Source organism: Alexandromys fortis, unplaced genomic scaffold (genome assembly GCF_014885135.2).
Source record: "Alexandromys fortis isolate MF-2015 unplaced genomic scaffold, M_Fortis_MF-2015_v1.1 scaffold_3, whole genome shotgun sequence".
NCBI lineage: Eukaryota > Metazoa > Chordata > Mammalia > Rodentia > Cricetidae > Alexandromys > Alexandromys fortis.
Window position 1 is genome coordinate 19,544,954 of NW_026067909.1, and position 23,714 is coordinate 19,568,667.

The following is a 23,714-nucleotide window of genomic DNA, read 5'->3' on the forward strand; positions in this document are numbered from 1 at the left end:
GGGAGGAGGCGGAAACTTTTTTTTCTTATTCTCAATAAAAAAAAAGAAAAGAAAAAAAAAGAGAAAAAAATTTTTTTATTAAATTTATATTTATTTATTTGTATGTATGTCACAGAGAGAGAGAGAGGGCAGGGAGACCATAACATACGGCCTTGTGTGTCCTTCCTCAGGTACTGTCCACTTTTTGTTTCTATTATCTTATTTTTAAACCGGGTCTTTCACTGACTAGACACTCACCCAGGGAACTTGCCTGGCTGCCACTGAGCCCCAGGGATCCACTTGTCTCCCCTTCTCCAGCTCTGGGATTACAACCATCATGCTGCCTTTTTTAAAGTGTGGACTTTGAGGGCTGCGCTCAGGTCCTCATGCTCCGAGGCGAGCATGCTACTGACTGAGTCATTGCCCGGTCACCGTCCTTATTGTTTCAAAATGGACTTCATTTTTATCACCCAAACCAAGGACAGGTTGAGCTGGCCTGGACCCGCATTGTGTGACAGCCATCCCTCTTAGCAGTTCCTCTCACTCGTGGACCCACACCGACCACCTTCGTTTCGGGTCAGATGTGAATAAAGGGGTAAAGGGGGTCCAGTTCCCTCTTCCTCCCAGGTCTCAGCCCTGTGAGTCATGGTGTGTCATCCTTCTTGGATACATATTTCCCTTGCAGAAGCTCAACACCCCGTTGCTCTGGGCTGAGAAACTTGAGTGCCGAATGACTGTGTCCCAAACAGGATGGTGCTCTGAGTGTCTGGTAAAGTACCTGGGAGTTTTCTTTGTTCCCAACGGGGTCGGAGGCTGAGCTGTGGGGGCCGTTCAGTGATGTTATGGTCATATATAGTAGCGATCCGGAACCTGTCAGCCCTGACGAATCACCCGCCTTTGAACTGAAGATTAAAAAAAGACAAAAGCTCTCTGTGGTTGCAACCAAGATGTGATGATAGACCGAGCCCCGAGAGTCTCAGCCAGCCCACTGGCACGTTCTGAGGGTACTGTGAAACTCAGCTCAGCCACCCCTCGTCATAAGAGAACAAGCAAGTGGGGGTACGAAAGGGAGATCGGCGGGTTCTGTTTCTCACTGGCTGTGCAAACAGGCACTTGCCGGAAGCTGTACAGTGGGAGCAAAGTCTTAAGAGGCTGTTAAGTCCTTTCTGGGAATGATGGGGTGTATTTGTGTGTTGGGTTTTGTTTTCTATTTTTCCATTTTCTCATTTTCCATGACTCTTAACATATTTATTACCTGGGACTTTTTTGGGTGGGATCCTGACGGAATGTTAGCATATTCAGTAGTTCTGGTGGGAGTTGGGGCTTGGCAACAGGGTGAATCTGAAACTTGCCCCAAATTTGCATTCTACTCATCAGTACATATTCCATACATCTTCAACACTTGTTTAAAGAAGTACATGGTATAGGATTGGTAACATGGCTCAGTCAGTAAAAGCACTTGCAGCCAAGCCTGAAGATCTGAGTTCAATCCCCAAGACACATGGGGAAAAGAAAGAGCTGACTCTTGTAGGTTGTTCCATAATCTCCACATACTAAATAGATAGGTGGATAGATGATAGATAGATAGATAGATAGATAGATAGATAGATAGATAGATAGATATGAAGGTAGGTAGATAGATAATAAATAGATAGATACAGGTAGGTGGATAGATGATAGATATAAATAGGTAGGTAGATGATAGATAGATAGATAGATAGATAGATAGATAGATAGATAGATAGATAAATGTGCAGGTAGGTAGATAGACGATAGATAGATGTAGGTAGGTAGATGATAGGTAGATGGATAGATGGATGGATGTGTAGATAGATGGTAGATAGATATGCAGATAGGTAGATAGATGATAGATATAAGTAGGTAAATGATAGGTAGATTGATGTGATTTTTAGAATGTTATGCGTGGCATGGCTGTAGGTCTTAAACTTGGCTCTTCACAGACAGCTAGGTTAGATGACCTACTTGACCTGATCCCTCACCTTTGATCATGCGCCTGTGTTCTGGGATGGTGGGGAAGAACTGAGGGGATAGCGTGATGACAGGTCCAGCCCGAAGGACCCTGGAGCTAGAGAAGGTTGGTCTCAGGGTGACTTACCAACACAAGCCTTGCCGTCTCTGGGTTGTGTACATGTCTGTTCTTTGAAAGAGCTCACCCAGAGGAAAGTGGAGGCCAGCCTGGTCTATAGGGTGAGTTCCAGGACTGCCAGGGCTACAAAGAGAAACTCTGTCTTGAAAAACAAAACAAAACAAAACAAAAAAGAAAGAAAGAAAAGAAAAGACAGAGTTCACTCACCTGTTTCAACCACACCTATAAGCTTTAGATTGGTCCCTGCTCACGTATCATAAAAAAACAAGACCTGGCTTTGAAACATTGTTAAAACGCAGACTTTACCTGCTAATGCCCAGATAGTGACATCTTTCCACCTTGTTTGAAGATATGATGTATGAACTATGGCAGCTAGTGTCCCTAAGCATCTTCAGATGGGGTACATGGTTCTCCCACTTTGTGACTTTGAGTTTCTAACTCAAGGGTGGTCAAGCCCTTTCATTTTGCCATCACCAGAACCAAGGGTCTTGCCCAAACTCAAGTTAGATTCAGATGAGCTCATGAGTCTGTGTTGCTTGTAAATTAAGAAGCAGAACGAAACACTTGCTTTTGGACATGCAGTTTTATAGTTTGCCATTAGTTAGTGATCTGGGCTACACAGATCACCTTAGTAGATCCTCGTAATACCGTTTCTTTGAATATGAGAAGGCTGGGGTCCAGAGAGCCTAGCCAACTTGAGCACTATGTTGGGTGATTCGTCACCTGAAATAGTCTTGATTCATACTATCTCACTGTCATTATTAATTCTCTCCAGAGTGTCCTGGCTCAGGTCATCCATCACAGGCTGGACCAGAGGTGTGGAATGGATGAGCAACCTCAGGCCCTGCTGTGTAGATGCCTTGCTCTAAAGCTAAGTACTTTGCAGCCAGCGCTATTCCTAGCCAGGCTTTGATGATGAGGCATGGCCTGAGTAACCTAAGCATGAGTGCCAGCCTACCGTTAGCTGGGGAGTACACTGCGGCCTAGGGCGGCTGGTGTTCTGGCCGGTGGGGCTCTTAGGGGCGGGGGTGGAGAACTTTGTGACTGTGCTTGTTTCGCTGAGGAGGTGTGTTTGGAGTTGAGTTGCTAGTGGGGTAGGCCGGAGGGAGGCTGTGGGAAAGCCTGGGATCAGGACTAGGTGTTTTCCCAGGGACTATGGAGGTGTAGCCAGGGCAACGGGGAGAGGAAGAAGACAAACGGAAGGTAGCCAGGCCACAGGGTACTTCCCAGATGAGCCAAGATGGGACAAGAGCCCAGATGTGGCCAAACTGTAGCTCCGTGTAACAGTGCTGAACCCCAGTCTGGCTTTTTTAGGTTCTTGGAGATCTCAACCTCAGCTCTTCTTGAGAATTCTGGGGAAGGGTGTCTACAGGTAAAGAAAACTCTCTCTTTGAGGGTGGACCTCAGACCTGTAAGTTAGGACCCTGGGATGGACAGCGGGCCAAAGTGTTTTCTATTCTGTCCTGCCTGGGCATCAGAGGTGTTGGCTAAGTGGGGAAAAGTACCCTTGGGTTTTTTAGGATCCCAGCTAGAGCTACACTGGCCAGAACTTGCAGGTCCATAGCTGGAGCTAGGTGGCTAGGGCCATCAGGGACCAATTAACGTCCCCTCAGTTTCCCTCTCTGTGCATGAGGCTCTGCAAAGTCAGCGTGAGGGTGCTACTCGTCACTCTGCTGGCTCAACTGCACAAACCCAGAGCCGGAGGAAGTGGAGGCTTCATGTCTGTTATGATCCGTTGGCCAGGCAAAGTAGCGCTTGGTGCTGATCTCAGCCCTCCCTCCAAGTCTCTATCCCTCCCCCACCTTCCTTTTATAGATACTGGGAGTTCAAATCCAGGCAAGTACTACCACTGACCTAGGTCTCCAGCCCTCCACCTGTGTTTCTGTATTTCTGAATTATTTGGGGGTGATGTTTTCAAACTTCTTTAGATTGACACAGGTACTTTTTTTTATATATAAAAATAATTTAGTACAGTTCCTCTATTTCAGGGCCAAAGAATCATTTCAGTTTTTCTGGTGTGGGGCTAAGGTCCTACATTTTCAGTAATGCTCTTAGTGTAGCCTTATCTGGGTGTTTCTACAACCATGATTGTGTGTGTGTGTGTGTGTGTGTGTGTGTGTGTAGGAACAGAACTTCCTTTGCTCCGTCCTTCAACCCAAGTTTTTCCTCCACTTACACTTCTCCTTTGGGTCCTGGTACTTGTGCTTCACAGAAACAGATGGAGTTTGACTCTTGCTTGATTATTTAGAACTGTGTGACACAGGAAAAGTTGTTGCATCTCTGAGCCCGTTTCCTTGGACTTGAGGCAGGAGGCACATTGGATCCTGTACAAGTCAAATAGTCTTCTGTTACTCGGTGCTAGCCAGGTGGGGCTCTGTGCTGCCACACCCATGGCTTCTTCCTGACTCTGGACCCTTCCTTGCCTACCCCTGTACAGCCTGGGACCCACCCTTCCACTCGGACTTGAAGGCTGACCTCACATCATGGGCGATGCTTAGGATAGGAAGAAGGCATGTTGGCAGGACCAGCTTAGGGCGATGAATGGGGCCGTCAGGACAAATGTCCAAGTCTAGTTTTGAGGCTCAAGTGAATACACATCACATGCTACTGAATGGGACGTGCCTGGAGGACAGCCAGGCTGCCCAGGGCTGCAGGGACTGAGCTGTGTTGGTGGTGATCACAGAAGCTGTAGTGTTCAGAGCTCCTGGCCATTTCATTCTCCTCTCAGCCACGAAGTGAGACCGGTCCCATCAACACCGTAGAGTGGCAGGCTGTGAGTCCCAGAGGTGGAAGTCACATGCCCTCCGTTCCAGCTGGTGAGTGCTGCAGCCCAGAGTGGACTCTGGGGCAGACAGTATGGCAAAGCTCTCTCTGCCATACCCTAGTGCTACTGAAGGCAGCTCGGCCACAGGGCAGCTGGAGCCTCAGAACCCTTTCCCACGCCGGCTCTGAGCCCTGCACTGCAGCGCCTTTCCCAGGCACTCTGGAAAACAGTTCTACCCAGGGAGTCTGCCTTCGATTCAGCCGAGTGGGGTTTTCCTTTCAGCACATTTTCAAGACTACACAACCCAATTTCTTTTTTTTTTTTTCTTCTTCTTCTTTTTTTTTTTTAAATATTTATTTATTTATTATGTATACAATATTCTGTCTGTATGTATGCCTGACGGCCAGAAGAGGGAACCAGACCCCATTACAGATGGTTGTGAGCCACCATGTGGTTGCTGGGAATTGAACTCAGGACCTTTGGAAGAGCGGGCAATGGCCCAGAGTCCGGGAGTCGAAGCCGGGTGTCAAGCCAGTCCCGTTCCGCGCTCCCCTGCCTTTTCTTTCTCTTTCATCATGACAGATGCCGCTGTGTCCTTCGCCAAGGACTTCTTGGCAGGTGGAGTGGCCGCAGCCATCTCCAAGACGGCGGTAGCGCCCATTGAGCGGGTCAAGCTGCTGCTGCAGGTGCAGCATGCCAGCAAGCAAATCACGGCAGATAAGCAATACAAGGGCATTATAGACTGCGTGGTTCGTATCCCCAAGGAACAGGGAGTCCTGTCCTTCTGGCGTGGTAACCTGGCCAATGTCATCAGATACTTCCCCACCCAGGCTCTCAACTTTGCCTTCAAAGATAAATACAAGCAGATCTTTTTGGGTGGTGTGGACAAGAGGACCCAGTTTTGGCGCTACTTTGCAGGGAACCTGGCATCAGGTGGTGCCGCTGGGGCCACATCCTTGTGCTTTGTGTACCCCCTTGATTTTGCCCGTACCCGTCTAGCAGCTGATGTGGGCAAAGCTGGAGCTGAAAGGGAATTCAAAGGCCTTGGTGACTGCCTGGTTAAGATCTACAAATCTGATGGGATTAGGGGCCTGTACCAAGGCTTTAATGTGTCAGTCCAGGGCATTATCATCTACCGAGCTGCCTACTTTGGCATCTATGACACTGCAAAGGGAATGCTTCCAGATCCCAAGAACACTCACATCTTCATCAGCTGGATGATTGCACAGTCTGTCACTGCTGTCGCTGGCTTGACTTCCTATCCCTTTGACACGGTTCGCCGTCGTATGATGATGCAGTCAGGACGCAAAGGAACTGACATCATGTACACAGGCACAATCGACTGCTGGAGGAAGATTGCTCGTGACGAAGGAAGCAAGGCCTTTTTCAAGGGTGCATGGTCCAACGTTCTCAGGGGCATGGGTGGTGCCTTTGTGCTTGTCTTGTATGATGAGATCAAGAAGTACACATAATTATGTCGTAGGTGTTCTCCCCGAGAACAGGCATGTTGTATAATACACCATATCTTGAACATTCTGGACAGATTCTCTGGGCTTGTCTGTTTTATCAATGGCAACTATTTACCAGTTGAAAAGTGGGAAGCAATAATATTCATCTGACCAGTTTTCTCAAAGCCATTTCCATAATGACAATAATGATGGGACTCAATTATATTTTTTATTTCAGTCACTCCTGATAATAAAAATTGAAGAAATAAAAAATATCTAAAGACAAAAAAAAAAAAAAAAAAAAAAAGAGCGGGCAATGCTCTTAACCTCTGAGCCATCTCTCCAGCCCCACAACCCAATTTCTTGACACTTGTGTTGCTTACTTGGAATCGGCCACCCTCCTTTCCTATGTGGCGTTGTTTAGGGACTTCTGGTTCGCTTCGCATGGCTACAGTTCTTTGTCTGCACAGTGCATGCCTCACTCATGCTCATGCGACGGGCTCTTCTGTGCTTGGTGTGATGTCCTGGAGGCCACCCTTGCTGTACTAGCTTTCTCTTTTCTTTTCTCCCCCAACCTGTGCACCCCACCATCTCTCCCCTGTCTTCACCTCCCTTCGTTTTCTTTTATTAAAAAAAAAAAAAAGAAAAGAAAAAGAAAAAGAAAAAAAGGTCTCATGTAGCCCAGGATAGCCTTGAACTCTGTACGGAGCCAAGGATAACCTTAAATTCCTTAATTGCCTTAATTAATTCCTCAGTTACCTGATGGGTAACCCCAGCACTTCAGAGGCAGAGGTGAAGGGTCAGAATACTCGGAGCTTTTGTACCACACGACGCACATGTTGTCCGTCCCCCAGTCGGTGGACAGTTGGGTATTTTTAGTTTGCCCAGCAGGTTCTTTGGCTGAGGATTATGATTGTCCCATTTTACACCTGACATTCCTTGCTGGTTGACCTGACTTGAAGTGTCAAGGTCCCTGTCCATGCCCACTCCATGGCCTCCTAAAGCAGCCCCCCCTCCCTCCCTCGCCCTTTCCAGCAACAATCCCGACAGAGTCGTTCTCATTTGGGAGTCTGCTCTCATCCCTCCAATGTCTCTGCCAAGGGACTGCCGCCAGCCAGCCAGCTGTGGAAACCAATTTAAATTGAATAGTGGCTTGCTCTCTCCCAAGAGGCAAAGTAATTTTCTGCCGTGGCAAGGAGGACAATGATGAGCGGCTTGGGTTTGACCCGGCTCCTCCAGGAAGGAGAGCTGGGAGCGCTCAGAACTCCACAGTCTCCAGTGTTAATTAAAGCAGCTCTTAGGTGTGGGGAACTAGAGGGAAGCCAGCCGCCATGGGGCCCAGGACCCGCACTTTCTGTTCTCTGCTTCCCCTTCCACTGTGTCAGCGAGACTATGCTTGCTGTTCAGGGTGCTCAGTGTTAGCCCTCTGGGACGGCCACCTTCCGTGTGTTGGGGCCCCACGAGAGTGTACCACTCAACTCCCTGTACTTACGTATGTGGGGGTTTGAGAGTTGATGGAAGACAAGGCTGTCTGTCTCCCCAGGTTTAGAAAGCCCGTGATGGGAAGATGAGACATGCCCAGAGCTACCCCTGGGTGGTATCTGGCCTCAGGAGCAGATGGGAATAGAAACATTAGGTGTGAAGTGACTGTGCCTTTGGCCTGCGTGCCTGCTCATTCAGAGCCATTGCCTAGGACTTAGGACACTCATCTCCCTTTGGGACCCTTGGGGTTGGGGAAGGCGTTAGATGGTTCTGCTGCATCTGCCGGCATCCTAAGCTCTGTCACTTATCTCTGGGACCCTGGCCCTTCACTCTGCTGAAGCTTGGTGTCCGTTCCCTCCCCTGGGTGTGTTCTAGGTCTCGTTAGGCACGAGTGCCCTGGAATGTGGTTTCCCCGTGACCTGTGAGATATAAACCCCCTCCACCATCTCTCCTATTCCTTTCAGGGCCCCAGGAGGTGGTCACTGCCCTTGCCCACAGGGTCCAGAAGAAAATATTTCTGTTCAGGCTCTAGGAGTACATTTGCTCACTGTTTGGTTCCCTCCAGAGGCGAAGCATTCGTTTTAGCCGATGTTCATAAATCAAACGCCGCAATGCTCAGGAAGCCACTTTATAGTCGCGCTAATGAAGCCGAGTGAAGCCGGACTGGATCTAATGACCCTCCTAACCTGGCTGTGCTTTTATGACATTGAGAAGAGCAGCTGGCTCTCTTAAAAATAAATGATTCCATTTAATGAGGATGCCTACTAAGCATGGGCTCTGACCAGCCTGCTTCATAGGAGATAGTAATCACCGTTATGTCCTATTTTATTCATTTAAAGACGAGCTTTCATTAATTCTTTTCTTTGACAGTTTCACACATGTGTATGATGTATTTGGGTTCCTCTCGTCTCACCCTCTCTTTTCTCTCCTAAATCCCTGTCAAGACCCCTCCTCCCTTTTCTGAATTTGTGTCTTTTTGTTTGGTTTTGTGACTCACTGAGTTTAACCTGGGCTGCCTGTGTGACCATAGGTTTGGAATTGTCCACATCACACAGTTCAACTTGTAAGTAACTGATTGGTATTTTAACTTATAAGATATTAAATATATATGATTAGATTGTATTTCAATTCATAAGATGTTGGCTATAGAGATTCACTTATGAAAATGAAAGCTTCTGTTTAAGCTGATGTCATTTCATGGACGCCAACGGTGGCCAGGCTGTATGCAGCTCTTGCTGTGCCTTTTGTTCGTGTAAAACAGGGTCTCATGTAGCCCAGGCTGGCCCCAAATTCTATATGTAGAGGAGGGTGACTTTAGACTTTGATCTTACCTGCTGTCATGTGCCACCACACCCGCTAGACAGACCCTCCGCCAGCTGGGCCACATCCCTAGCTCGTACAGAGTCTGACGTTATAGAGGCTTGGCAACAATCCTGTGGAGCAAGCCCTCTCCTCCCTGGGAAGGTTAAGTGGCACCCCAAGGTCATGCACTCAAGGTCAGGTAGCTGGGAGGAGAAGCAGCCGTCTGGTGTCTGCGACTCTGTTCTGTGGTAACTGGCATGTGAATATGCAGAGCGGGGAATTAGGGTGAGTGACGCCGAAATAAGGCATTTCTGGTCTCGAAAGTAGAGGGGAGGTTCATAGGTAATTTCTATGTTCTTGTTCATATGTCTGTGCATTTTTTTAAAATGTTAGCACGTGACTATGCAGGAGAGGTAGGTTTTTGTTTTGTTTTATTTGCAAAAGATCTTTTTCTTTTGTTCTGTCTTTTTTTTTTTTTTTTTGATTCAGTAGTCAGGGACCAAGAATCAGGCAGAGAAAAATATTCACATTAGAAAAAATTGTATTTTTCATGTATGAATGGAAAGAAGTAGAAACCACAGAAGGGGTGAAACCTGGGGCGCACAGAACACTCTGGGCAACAGCTCTGGAGAAGGAAGTAGACGGGGCTCTAGGACCAGCTGGTTGTGTTAAATATGTAGGAAGAGAAACGTGCCCTGCAGATTCCAGTTGGAGCCTTGTCCCTTGGCAGGTGTTGTCCAGCCCCCAGTGGTGCAGAGTGCCCCTTCTCTCCCTGTGGGAGAATGGGACACCTTTACAATTGGAATTCCTTTTATGAAAGGAAGTTTGCACCCTGCCGCAAGGCAGAGGAGGTTCGGCTCAAAGTTGCCCCCCCCGTCATAGATGCATTTGGGGGGGCATATCTGAGGTGCTTTCACTGAATACTACACTTAAACCAGGAAAAACGTGATTACACTTCTTGCTTTAAATGTACTAGCTGAAAGAACTCAATTTAGAAGAAGATAAAAACGTACGGGTTTAAAATAGCTCACTCCAGGCTTCTCTGTTGGGTAAAGACTAATGTGTCACTTAGAAAGGAGCTAAAAGAAAGAGACCAAACAAAGAGCCACTTAGATGAAACTGCCATTGACAGTGACAGGCTGAGAGCTGGGCTGTAGCTCGGTAGAAAGAGTTCTTGCTCCGTGCGCACAAAGACCTGGATTCACAGCGCATCAGCCAAGCTCAGGATGACAGAGATGGAGGCAGGAGTATCCTCAGCTACATAGTGAGTACCAGGCCACAAAACAAAACAAAAGCTCCCACCCCAGTAGCAGGCTAGGCTCATTACAGATGAGCCCAGGAAAATGCCACAACCAGGCATGAGGCAGAATCCAGGGAGGCCACATGGGGAAACAGAGTCATGCGGCAGGATAAGGGACTGGGGTCAGGGCAGAATGGTTTGTGGGAGACAAAGAAGGGCTGTGGGTGGTTTCTCTCCCCAGACTCTGATGTTTTATTTATTTTTTAAAACCACTTATAGGGAGCTCAGTGAGATGGTGGCCCACAGGAAAAAGTGCTAGCTGCCAAGTCTGATGACCTGTGTTCAATCCTCAGATCCTAAAAGTTGTCCGCTGTACATCATAAAGCATCTTCCTTCTCCACATGCAGGTGCACGCACACACAGGAAATAAGAGGTAAAACGCCTAGAGGGCCAGGGATAGCATAGCCAGAACCAGCCCATTCATTCTAAGAAAAAAAAAAAAAAGAACCAGGCTAAGGTAACATCCTATGACTGTAGAGCAACATCTCTCTACAAAATAAAACAGAAAGGAAGGCAAAGCCTCTTCTCTCCCCGTAGTGAAACCGTGGCGTTTGTACAGAGAAGACGGTTCAGCAAAATGTGCACTGACAGCGTGTGAACGGCAGACGGGCTTTGGAAATTTAGACAGAGCCAGACGGCACTGTCTGTGACTCTGGTTGAGTCCCGTTCATGCTGAGCACGGTCACAGTAACTCGATAATCATGCCATTATCCATGCCTGGCATTGGTATGTGACTGACACCCCTCAGCACAGCAGAACCACAGCCACCCAAGGAGGTGCGGAAACAGAGAAGGGAAGTAAAACCCCTAGAGGCTTGGGTGGGCCCAGTGATCCTCCACACTTCATGGGATAAGAGAGGGAGGCCAAGTCCCCCTCCAGGTACCAGGGGCATGAGCAGTGATTGTTTCTTGGGAGCCATTACTTCGTGGTGCTGGGCTGGGTGCTGGGGATTATCTGAACATGGACTCATCACATATACTGCAGTGTGGGGTCTTCTCCGTCCTGGTCCCAGCCAGCTTCACAGCTTTAGCAGAGCATGGGCTAAGAGGGAAAGGCTGCATGCAGCCAAGCAGAAAATGGACGGTGGTCTCTCTTGAAACCAGACTAACATTGGTGAGGGACCCGGAGGTGGGATGTGGCATGGGACAGAACAGTGATGAAAGGCTGAAGGAGGAATGGAGTGGAAAAAGAGTGGCCCTTCCAGTTCTGGATGCTCAGGTCCGTGAGGGCTTTGTAGTGGAGGCAGGCACCAGCTGAGGGATGCAAAGCTTGGCACAGATGCTTCAGATCAGAAGGAGGGTGCTGGCTGTGCCCTGTGACGGGGATGTATGCCTGATTTGACCATCTTTCTTGTGCCCTTAGATTCCTGTAGGTCGTGAATGCAAAGTTCTGGATTCACAGAAGCCAGCTTATCATAGATCACTGTGCACACTGACTTTGTCACCTTACCTTGCTAGGCAAAGAGCGCAGGTCTGTTTTAATGGGTAGGAATGTCCAACGGGGGCACTGGGGGTTGCCTTCAAACAGGAGCATCTGGGTTTGATGCCCAGAGCCCAGGTCAAAATGATGATCTATGCTTATAATCCCAGTACTGGGGAAACAGAGACAGGAGGCAGGAAGGGTTCCTGGGGCTCACTGGCCAGCTGGCCTCGCCTAATTAGTGAGATCTGGGTCAGTGAGAGACCCTGCTTCAAAGGAGGTGGACAGCCTTCCTGAGGATGACCAAGGTTGTCCTCTGGCATCCACTTGTGCACACACACACACACACACACACACACACACACACACTCAAAAAGAAGAGTTGCAATGAAGAAAACACTTATCTGTTCTACCTCTCCTTCCTTCATGGATATGAGTTAGCAGTGCATATGCTGGAAAACGTTGAAAAATAATCACGAAGTACCTAGAGGAACAGAAAGCAGGGTATAAAATAAGATGGATTTGATGGGAAGCCTAGCCATAATGCCTCATACCATAAGGCCCACCCACTTAGTAAGGGGTGGAACATGGGATTGCTTCTGAAATTCCTGGTAGGCAAAGCAAAGAAGTGACCTCAAAGCCTGAGAACCCTCTCTGCTCTCCTGAAAGGTGGTCTCAGCATCTCCATGAGCAATAAGCAGCAAGTTTCATGGATCTGTTTCTTTGAAAAAAAAAATCTCTCTGTGCCTGGAGGTCTGCCTCAAAGCAGAGTCAAATGAAAGCCTCAGAAACATGTGAATAGATGTAACTTTGTTGGAGCAGGAAGTTTTCAGCAGACTAGGTCTTTCTCTAATTTAAAATCTTCCTCTATTACCGTGTGTGTGTGTGTGTGTGTGTGTGTGTGTGTGTGTGTGTAGGTGCACTTACCCATGTGTGGTGGCCAGGAGTTGGTGTCGGTGTCTTCCTTTACACATTCATTCTCTGCCTTGTCTTTGAGACAAGGTCTCTCGCTGAATCTGGAGCTCACCATTTCAGCTAGACTGACTGGCCAGCAAGCCTCTGGGATCTGCCTGTGCTGGGGTTATAGACATGTATCGCCATGCCTGGCTTTTACAGAGGTGCTGGGGATTAGAACTCTGGTCTCATGCTTACACAGCAAGCTCCTTATCTGTGGAGTCATCTTCCCAGCCTTGTACTCCGTTCTCTTGCTTGCTGTTCAGCCTCAGAGGCTCTTTGCTAAGAAGATGGGGCCTGGAACAGTGTTGACAGTGGGTAATGTGGAGACAAGTGCCCTAGAGCCAGTTCAGAGCTGAGGGCACCCTCTGTCTCTCCCTGTCTCTCTGTCTGTCTCTCTCTGTGTATGTGCGCGTGCATGCGTGCGTGTGTGCGTGCATGTGTTTGTAAAGCAGAGGCTACACAGCTGTGCTTCTGAGCACAGGAATGCACCCGGCACGTTTAGGACTCAAGAAGACACCGGAAACCACCTAGATCCCTTGTAGATGGGGAGCCATTTAAGCCCGAGGGTTGGCACAGCACAATATTACAGATAAAGGAGATCCTTAGCTGTGTGGTTTACTCTCGGTTACGCAAGCACTCCTTCGTATTGCGATACCCACTGCCCGTTGTTGGTCGAGGCTCTGATGTGGGAATTAACTGGATAAGAGGATAGAGTACAAGCCGGCTCTCCACCCAGGCCACCTATTGATGTCTGTGACCAAGTGAAATACTTCAAATATGGATGGGCGTCAGAGAGAATATTTGTCAGTAAATAATGGGACAGCTGTGCAAGGTGGAAACATTTTAGTGCGGACCACTGAGTAAGAATGAGCGAGATGGGCGGTTATCATGTGTGGGGGATGTCTGTGGAATAGCGGCAAGTGAAGAGCAGCTTGCAGAATGTGGAGAGAGGGAATGAGGGCAGCAGGGAGGGGGAGGGAGAGAATGGGAATGTGTAGATATATACACCTACCTGTCATTGTACAAGCTGGGTATCCATGGTGAGCTTTTAGATTATTTTTGCCTTCTCCCTTAGGTTTCATGCAGTGTTAAAGCTTTTAGTCCCTAGAAACACACACACACACTCTCTCTCTCACTCTCTCCTGGGTGTTTTGCCTGCACATACATATCTGTCACATATATGTGTCTGGTGCCCAGGGAGCCCAGAAGCAGGAGTTAAATCCCCTGGAAGTGGAGTAACAGACATTTGTGAGCTGCTGTGTGGGTCCTGGGCCTCAAAGAGTCCTCCGGAAGAATGGCCGGTGCTCTTAACCACTGATCATCTTTCCAACTCCTAAATTCATTTAAAAAAACAAAAACAAAAAACTCATTAATTGGATCGTTTAAGATAAGCTACAAGAACTCATCAAGGAAGGCTGGGTGTGGCGACTTCAGTCTGCAATCCCAGCATTTGTCAAGTAGATGCAAGAATGGCTGCAAAGTGTGAGGCCAGACTGGACTGTGTAGTGAGAAATGTTTCCCAAATAATCAAGCAAACAGGTACTAAGGGAACATGGTTTTAGTCTAAAACTTGGAAAATTATTTTTAAAAACTGGAAAACCAGGCCTACATTCTGTACAATTAAGATTCCATTAAAAATTAGTAAGAAAGGATCCCATCCAGTTGAGAGCCTCACAGGCAACGCTCAGATAAACTTCTTGTCCATCCAGCCAAGTTTTTTTTTTTTTTTAAATGTAACAACCACAGTTCCCCTTCTCTCCCCTCCTCCCGCTCACCCCCACCCCCACTCCGCACCTCCACCCCAATCCACTTCTCAGAAGGGGTAATGGGGAGTCAATAAGTTCTGGCACTTTCAGTTGAGGCAGGATGCCCCCCAACACACACATCAAGACTGGGCAAGGCATCCCACCATATGGAATGGGCTTCAAAAACCCGGCCGAGTTTTTAAAGAGCATCATCTTAAAGCTGTCTAAAACCTCTCTACTTTCCATGTGTACTGGATGGCTTTATAGATGCTAGACACCTGGTTTCTTAGCAGTTTCTAAATGTCATTCTCCTGGTGAAACCACACAGGGTAAAGCCAGCTCCTGAAGAAAAATAGAAACGGAACTTAAAATTTGAAATCACAAAGCAATATGAGCTCAAATTTAAAACCTTCAGTATACGTGTTCCAGCCACTTCAAACAACAGCCTCCTTCCAACTGCCAGCGTGAGAGGGAACCTGTGTTACCCAAGTTCATCAGCTAGGGGACTGATTTTTTTTTTACACCTTCCCTAACTGGGCTGCAGTGTAACACAGTTGGGGGACTGTTTGCCTTATATACATGACGCCCTGGGTTCTCTTCCCAGCACCACAAAAAGAAGTGTGGTGACATTGCTTGTAATCCCAGTGTTCAGAAGGTGGAGCCAGGAGGTTCAGAAGATCAAGGTCACCGTCAGCAACTACTGAATTTGAGGGTAGCCTGAGCTATGCAAGATCCTGTCTCCAAAACAAAACAAACAACAACAACAAAAACTCAACAAAAAGAGGTGACTAAAGAGGTCGCTCAGCAGGTAAGAAGAGCTCACTGTTCCCACAGAGAACTCAGATTCAGTTCCCAGAACCCACATGGTCTGCTGACCTCCAGAGACTCCTGGATACATGTGGTACACAGACACAGACACAGACATAAAAAAAAAACACACACACACAAAAACACACACACACACAAAGAGAGAGAGAGAGAGAGAGAGAGAGAGAGAGAGAGAGAGAGAGAAAAGAGAGAGAGACTAAATAAATATTAAAACAAGACAAGAACCCTTCACTAATCATTTAAGCAGGCGTCTTTGAGCTTGTCAGTTTGACACTCAGAGGCTGTCCCAGGGAATGATAAATGCTGGAGAACTTGAGTTCCAAAGCCTGCAGTCACTCCAGTAAAGACCCAGGGAGCAGAGGGGAGGTGTCAAAAGAATGAAGGTACCCTGAATACCAGACCTCAAGGCTCACTGGTCAAAAGCAGCCTTCCCTAACCCAGATAGTTTTGTAGACCGTGATGGTGGTGCTGATGGTGCATTTAAATAATTCAAAGTTAACCAAAGATAACATTGGTAAAATTTACCAACGATGTTTGTTTATTGAGTTGGTCTAACTATGTAGCCTAAGATAGCCTTAGAAACAGGATCCTTCAGCCCCTGCCTCCTGAATCCTGGGATTACAGGGATGCATCACCCTGCCTGGCTCTAAGATTTGGCTAAAAAAAACCAAGAGAGGCAGGCGAAAGGAGCTTCTCCTCCAGGCATTAGGTTTTAGTGCCAGGGCTGGGATGAAACCAGTGGCCCGGGGCTGGCCCTGCATGCACGAGGCTCTGGGTTTCATCCTCAGGGCTGTGGTGCTATAGACGGTGTTTATCTGAGTCAAGGCAAGCTCCAAAAGAAAAATGAAATAGATATTAAAATTCTGCAAACCACAAGCAATATGAGCAAACGTTTCAGCTGTCTGATAAGAAAGAACAATAGGAAAAAGGGTTAGCGCCTCATCTGCGCTCGCTCTTTTAACCTTCGCTCAGAGCAGTTGGGAGTGGGCACTGCTGTAAATGTCGGGGATTGAAAACACGTGCATCCTTGAAAGATTAAAGCGCCTCGGGGCAGACGAAAATGTAAGCAGTTTCCAAAGGAAAAGGTTAGAAATAGAAAAAAAAAAAAACCTCCCACCCTAAGAATTTACTCAAAAGTGAGAAATATTTTTTCCTCTTTAATTACTTAAGAATTTTAGAACAACCAACATAGTAGCACATTTCTTTAATTCCTCCAATTAAAACGGCTAATTTAACTTAACAACCAGGGAAGCACAGGCAGGAGCACATGGTGGAAGAAGAGAACCAACTTCTGACCTCCATGTGTGCACCACGGCCCACGTGCACCCAATGCCCCCATAAAGTAAATAATAATAATTTTTTGACAAATGATGAACACTTTCAATATTTTCAAGACTGTATGTGTTTCAAGCACTCAGTGTTCATATTGCAGCGTCTATCAGGCTGAAGGGCTGAATGCATTTGAGGCATTTCCGAAGAGTGAATTGTGTATTGTTAGCTTTGAGAAGGAATGTGTTATTTCTGTTTTTTTATTTTTACCAATTTTTTATTTTTATTTGACGTTTCAAGACAAGGTATCAAGTAGCCTAGGTTGGTTGCTACTCAACCAAGGTTGACTTTGAGCTTTTTGAACCTCCTGCCTCCACCACCAGCCTGGATTACAGCATACACTGATATGCCTAGTTTAAGTGGTGCTGGGGGTGGAACCCAGGGCTTCTTCAGGAAGGCTAGGCAGCATCCTACCTTTGAACTGCATCCCCAGCCCCACTTACCTTTCTAACTTAATTTTTAAATTTTACTGTGACAGGTCCTGTGTCTGAAAATAAGGAGGGTGCTTTAGGAAGTGACAATAACCCGTTAAAAAAAAAGTGCAGTGCATCTCATTCGCCACCGTGAAACACACAAACACCTGGCAAACAATGCGGGGGATTTCACAGCTTGAGGGTTGGGATCTGGAGCCCTAATTTGATTCTTTTCAGTAATATATAGATAGGGAATATATATATTAGCTTTTTTTATAGCCAGATGTGGCAGTACATGCTTTTAAACCCAGCCACGAGGAGGTAGAGACAAGCAGATCTCTGGTGAGTTTGAAAGCAAGTCTGAGCTACGTAGCAAGTTCCCTGCCAGACAGGGGCTACGCAGTGAGACCTTGTATATGTGTGTGTGTGTGTGTGTGTATAACACTTACAAATAAAAACACTTATATATAACACATATATAAACACTTATATATATAAACACTATATATAGCTATAAACACACACATATAACACTTATAAAATATCTTTACAACCTCAAGGCTCAATGTGTCTTCCTTCAACCTCTTCATACTTTTAGGTGAAGTGGCTCTAAATTATAAGTGACGGTTGCAGGGGAGTGGGTGGTGAATGATCACTATTTGACTCAGTGGTTCTCAACCCTCCTAATGCTGCCAAACTTTACTGAAGTTCCTCATGTTGTGGCGACCCCTTCCAACCTTACAATTATTTTCATTGCTACTTCATAACTGTAATTTTGCTGCTGTTATAAATCATAATGTTACTATCTGATACACAGGATAATGGCTATTTCACCCTTGTGCATTTGCCCAAGGGAAATGAAATCTCAGGTCCTACAGGTTAGAAGTGGGTGTCGGATCCCCTGAAGTTGGACCTACATGTGGCTGTGAGTCTCCCATTGTGAGTGCTGGGAACACCACTCAGATCCTCTAGACCAGAGGGTGCTCATGACCACCGAACCACCCCATCCCCCGTCTGCTTAAGTGGATGCCTTTTATTGCATGTAAGTTACACAGCAGCCAAGTGGATTTTTTTAAAGTTTTTTTTTTTTTTTTTTTTTTTTAATGTAGGGCCAATTACATCATTAAGATGGTGGTAGAGCAAGAAACACAGCAGTCTGGAAGCAGGGGGTCGAGTGAAGCAGTCTGCACAGGTCTGTGCCCATGCTGGCCCCGGATGGGGAGGTCGTGACACCCCAATTAACCCATTTCCCCATCAAACTTTAGGATGTTTTCTGTTTTGCACGCTTGTCAACACTCACCCTCCCACACAGCCTTCCTCTCAAAAACCTAAAAAGAAAGAAAGATGAAGGCTCCGTGAAGAGCTCAAGGACCCGGGACTGCGTGACGTGCTGGCGGAGGGGGAGGCATCACAGTTCTGTCCCACTAAGTTTATTCTAAAATAATGATGTAAGTGTTCTTTTCAAATTTCAGTCTTGAAAATATGACACTGGACACGAGTTATGAATCACATCCTGCTCCCACAAACCTTTGACAAGACGAGACTCTGTAGAAAACAGCTTCCGAGCGTGAGGGCCCGCGTGCTGCTTGCCGTCTGTCATTCTCGGACGCCGTGTGCCCTTCAGGAGCAGTCTTTGTCGTTCGTAAGGCAGGAAAAGAGGACTGATGGTTGCATCCGGGTATTAGAAATTCGTATTTTTTAGGAGTCTTAGATGAACTGGGTTAGAGCCAGTGTTATTGCCTGAACTTCAGTACCGGCTTTTTGTGGTACAGGGGCCAAATGGACTGCCTGTATCCCTGTTGGTGCAGCCATCAAATCCCAAGGTGTTTACCGGTCATGTGGCCCTGCTCCTGGCCAATGGCTCAATCTGGAAAAGTACATCGTTTGGACAACGTGGTCTCTGTTTCAGCCCTAAGAATTTAAGAACTCCAAGAAAGAATTCATGCTCAGGTATGCATGACTGGAACCTGCCAGCAGAAGCCGTCTTTTTTAAATGACTCTTGAGACAGCAGGCATCTTAATGAAGAAGGGCCAAGGGCTAATGGCAGCTCCATAACTTGTGTGGTTGGCTGTGGACCTTTTGGGAAAGGAGGGCTTCCTGGCGGAACAGACAAAATTTGTATCAACCCATCTGTTCACTCACAAACACCCCGCAGTGTTCTAGATGCCTTTCACGGCCCCTTCCCAGGTCATGAACTTCCTGGGCCTGTGGAAGCCTCAGGCAAGGCCAGGCAAAGCAAACTGAAGAGTGCTATACCCATGCCTGTCCCACCCTGGTGCAAGGCTTGGGGACTGTGGTGGCACATATGTTTGACACCCATTCGGTGGTCAACTTGGGCAGTTTAATGAGACTCTGTCTCCAAAAAACATAAAAATTTAAAAAATTAAGAAAAGTCTATTTGTCTGGCATGGGTGGGGCCATGGGTTCATCCTCAGCAAGACAAAAGGTCATCTGCAGATCAGATTGGCCTCTGGATGGCCGGTTTGGGGCCTGAGAGAGGGGAAAGCCTCATCTCCAAAGCTAGGCAGGGTCCTGGGCTTTGCCAGCCATCCGTGGGCCTCAGTCCTGCATTTAGTGAGAGGAGAGGGTTATGTGTGCAAGGGCCAGTCCTTACAGCACTGCTTTGCTGTGGTTTGGGTATCTTGGTCGTGGATTCTGATGCTGCTGAGTTGAAGTTGGGTCTGGTTGATATAAAGCCCTCATGGAAGCCCCTCCTTCAGCCATGCCTGGAAGTGAGGGCTGGACCACCTGGATTGTGTGCCAATGAGCGCTCTTCCCTTGACTGCAGAGATGCTGCCAAAGGTCCTTTGTAACTCCCCACCCCCAAGGAAGCCTCTCAGACCGGAGGTGTACCTACAGATCCAGATCCTGGGGAGGGGGTGGCTGCGGAGATGGCGGTGGCGATAAACGCGTTGCACACACTTAAAGCTTTGCTTTCTGGTTTTTGTGTGGGTGCTGTCCTAGTGGAGGAAAATCAGATGTCCTTGAATGGATGGAGCAGAGCCTAGCCCCACCCTTGGTGCCGGAAGAGAGGCTAACAGTGAGAGAGAAGAGATCTCACTTATAGTGTGGGCTGGGTTTGAGTCTTCCTGGGGCTAACAACAATGGCTGCCACTGTTACATGAGATAAAGGAGCAAATGAGGGTGGGGGGGGATGAGGAGCCCTTGGACGTGAGCAGGTTATATATTGGCAAACTGAATGAAAACCATGAAGAATGTGGGAGCAGGGGGATGGCTTCCATTCTGGATGAGAATAAAAACCATTTCTCAGCTGGGTGTGGTGGTGCAGGTCTGTCATCCCAGCTCTTAGTTGGCCAAGCCAGGAAGCTGATGAGTTAGAAGTTAGCCTGGGATGAATAGCGAGATCCTGTCCCCCTCCCCATCTCTCTCTGCCTTTGGGATAGCAGCTTACAATGCCCACACTGCTCCTTTGGGATAGCAGCTTACGATGCCCACACTGCTCCTTTGGGATAGCAGCTTACGATGCCCACACCGCTCCTTTGGGATGGTAACTTACAATGCCCACATTGCTCCTTTGGGATGGTAGCTTACGATGCCCACACCGCTCCTTTGGGATGGTAGCTTACGATGCCCACACCACTCCTTTGGGATGGTAGTTTATGATGCCCACACTGCTCCTTTGGGATGGTAGTTTATGATGCCCACACTGCCCCTTTGAAGCCCCACTTCTAATTACTTTTCATTGGTTCATCTTGCTTAATTAAAAAGTGATGAACTCAGGAACCTTCATGTCCAGGTGTGTCACTCCTAGCTCTGGTGTGGCCTGAGCACCTACAGCCTGAAGGACACCCAGGGTGATACCAGCAAACTAAGAAGGGGGCAGGAAGGTGATGGGGGGTGGTGACACTGGGTTCTTATTTTAAATTGGGGCAGGAATGAAGGATGGCAGTGACACCCATCTGCAACTTTTGAGAAACCTTTGTGGGACACAGATGTTCAGGTGGAAGGGTAGCCTATTTATAGAAACACACGTCAAAGGAAGAAACAAAACCAACAGAGAGAGACAATTAACCCAAGAGCTGCCCTGGCTGCACCTACAGTGGGATCCACGCCTTGGAGGTGGACCAGATGACCCTGGGAAGCCCCACATGGAGACTAGTCTGGGTTCTCTATCCCATCCCTTCCCTGTGGGTGATGAGGGTGCCTCAGGACTGAATGTGGGCAATCTTCTGAGAGTCCACTGAGTGAAGCTGACAGCGGGCTCATGCTCAGCTTTCATTGAGCGGGGTCAGCCACACAGCGAGAGCGCTCCTCTGCTCCAGCCGCGGGAATTAGCCCCATCTGTGTCTCCATTTGTCCTTAGAGCAGGGCTCTCCAGATGCAGTTAGGAAGGTGGGCGGCGGGCCTCAGTGTAGACGCCCTTTCATCTGCAGATGTGGGCGACTCAGACACAGCCCCTGTAGAGCTGTTGTTCTGCCTCCTCCCCTTCACAGGGGACTGTGCTCTGAGGGGCAGGGCTCATCAGTCCAGGCAGGCCCCAAGGCCATGTACTTAGTGTTCCACAAAGATCGCTCGACCTTGGGAGCAGCTGAGGACTTAGCACCCCGTGTCACCTCTCCAAGAGAGTAAAGATTCATAAAGCACTAGGTTGTTTTGTAAGACATTTTGATAGATGCTGGGAACGGGACAGAAAAGATAAACAAACCAACAGGAAGCTCAGGCTTTGCTTCTCAAAAATCTATTCATCTTTTTTCTTCTTTCTTATTTTTTGAGACAGGGGCTCACTATACAGCTCAGGCAGGCCTCCAACTCATTGTCTGCTTACCTCAACCCCTGAGTGCTGGGGTTGTAGGTAGGCACTACCCTGCCCAGCAATACTTTATAATCTGAATGAAGAAAACATGGAAATATAATACAAAATGACACACTGGATGGAATGACTGGGTGGATGGATGGCGGCGGCAGGAGTCAGGCTTCCCACTCAGCGTGGGGGAGGGTTACAAATGGAAGAGAAGGCTAGAGACACACACCCTGTTGTGCTGGATTATCATGGGGCAGCTGTGTGCATTTAGTGTGGAGCTGCAGATGGAGACATACGAACATAAAACCTGCCACTCTTTGGACAGTCTCACACTGTCGCCAAGGCTTGTTGGGAGCATAGCGTGGAAGGTCCTTGAGCCCACAGATCTCCAGAGAAACCAGGAATGTTAAGCAGACAGGACTGCCTTTCCAATGGGAAAGATGAAAAACCTGTTCTTCCATCCAGAAAGCTGGGAACTGGAAGTGATTAATAGCCTGGTGATCTGTGTTATCTGCCAGGCCATACCAAGCTCCTAGAACCAGGACCAGAGGTCACAGTCATCTAAATGACTCTTACAACCAGGGGCTCCCCAAGTCCCACAACCAGGGCCAGAGGTAGGTGTTAGTCCAAATGACCTCTACTCTATCTGTATGACTAGGACCAGACCAGACTCTTCCTTAGGCCCTTAGGCTAATAAGGGTAGCCTCTTTCTAGAACCCAAATAGCCTGTACCCTGAGTTTTAATGTTTTAATTATGCTTTCTTATGCATCAAGGATTGTATTATATCAGGAAACTTACCCCCCTCCCACCCCAAATCATAAGGGTCTTAAATACTCTAGGAATGACCACCTGACACCAGACTCTTTACAAGTCTTGATTCAGGTTGATGAAGTCAATCTGAGCTGAGTTTTCATTCTTGTCTTTTCCCAGTTCATGTCTCTGTCTGACACCTGCCAAGACCCCCTCACTGGCTGGCCTTAGACTTCTGTCTATCCTCTGCCTCGGCTTCCCAAGTGCTGGTAGTACAACCATCAGGGCTGACCAAAATCTAACTCCTTAAAATATTAATTTTTAAAACACATTTCTTTTGTGTTGGGGGCAGGCTTGTGTCCCGGTGCTTGTGTGGAGGTCAGAGGACAACTGGCAAGAGTCAGTTCTCTCCTCCCACCACGTGGGTTCTGAGGATCCAACGCAGGCAGTGAGCTTGGCAGCAGGCATCTTTACTCACGGAGCCACCTCAGCGGCCCAGTCGTCAACCTTGCCAAGTGTGTAGTTGAGTGAGGTTAAACATGCTTGCAGTTGCCTGCAACCGTCACTCCCCCTCATCTGTGTGTCCGGGGAACTGAAACCACGTCTGCTAATCAGTTTGCCCCCCACACCCTGGCAATCCCTCCACGCCACCAGCCATGGCACCTGCCCCTGGACCCTCTCCCTTCTGTTAGTTACCTTAAGTAACTAACCCTAAGGCATTTGTCTTTTCCCGCCTCGCCCATTTCTCCTACAGTGCCGTCTTCCAGGTTCACACGATTGAACCATTTCTTCAAATCCCCTTCCCTGTGAAAGCCAGAAGCATTTTGTAGGGCCTGAGCCTTAAGCATTCAAGGAAACCTGCACAGCGTGTGAAACCATCCGAAGCGGCAAAGGGAAATAGTCTGAGTCTTTGTACAGAAGCTCTGTTCCTACAGTTGCACGCGGAATGGAATCTTCACTGTGCGCTGGGAACAGCTAGTTCCTCCCAGAGTGTTCCAAGCAAACAGGATGGGAAAACCATAGCTTCACAGTGGAGAAGGCTGGTGGAGGCAACTCAGGCAGGCACACAAGTCAGCATCGCCTTGGTGACTGACCGTGTGTGCTGCTGACATGGTTGGAGACGGCAG

General features: G+C 47.8%; 1 protein-coding gene and 1 long non-coding RNA gene across 4 annotated transcripts; both read left to right on the forward strand.

The window, feature by feature from the left end:
- The first annotated feature begins 113 nt into the window (after positions 1–113).
- LOC126498666 (uncharacterized) lies at positions 114–23,294 on the forward strand. Of its 3 annotated transcripts, none has more exons than XR_007590871.1 (5): positions 114–170; positions 2,862–3,458; positions 4,815–4,902; positions 18,183–18,265; positions 18,546–23,294. It is a non-coding gene; the product is annotated as an uncharacterized lncRNA (long non-coding RNA). The 3 variants fall into 3 exon arrangements; XR_007590870.1 differs by having other exon boundaries at positions 120–748; positions 836–3,458; XR_007590869.1 differs by having other exon boundaries at positions 120–3,458.
- LOC126498665 (ADP/ATP translocase 2) lies at positions 5,355–6,573 on the forward strand. The gene has a single exon (XM_050137540.1). The coding sequence runs from the start codon at positions 5,426–5,428 to the stop codon at positions 6,320–6,322; it is 897 nt and encodes a 298-aa protein (XP_049993497.1). The 5' UTR covers positions 5,355–5,425; the 3' UTR covers positions 6,323–6,573.
- Positions 23,295–23,714: the final 420 nt, after the last annotated feature.

What these genes read in the sequence shown, in the direction of transcription:
- LOC126498665 (XM_050137540.1), top strand. Translation starts at nt 5,426, where the DNA reads ATGACAGATGCCGCTGTGTCCTTCGCCAAGGACTTCTTGGCAGGTGGA.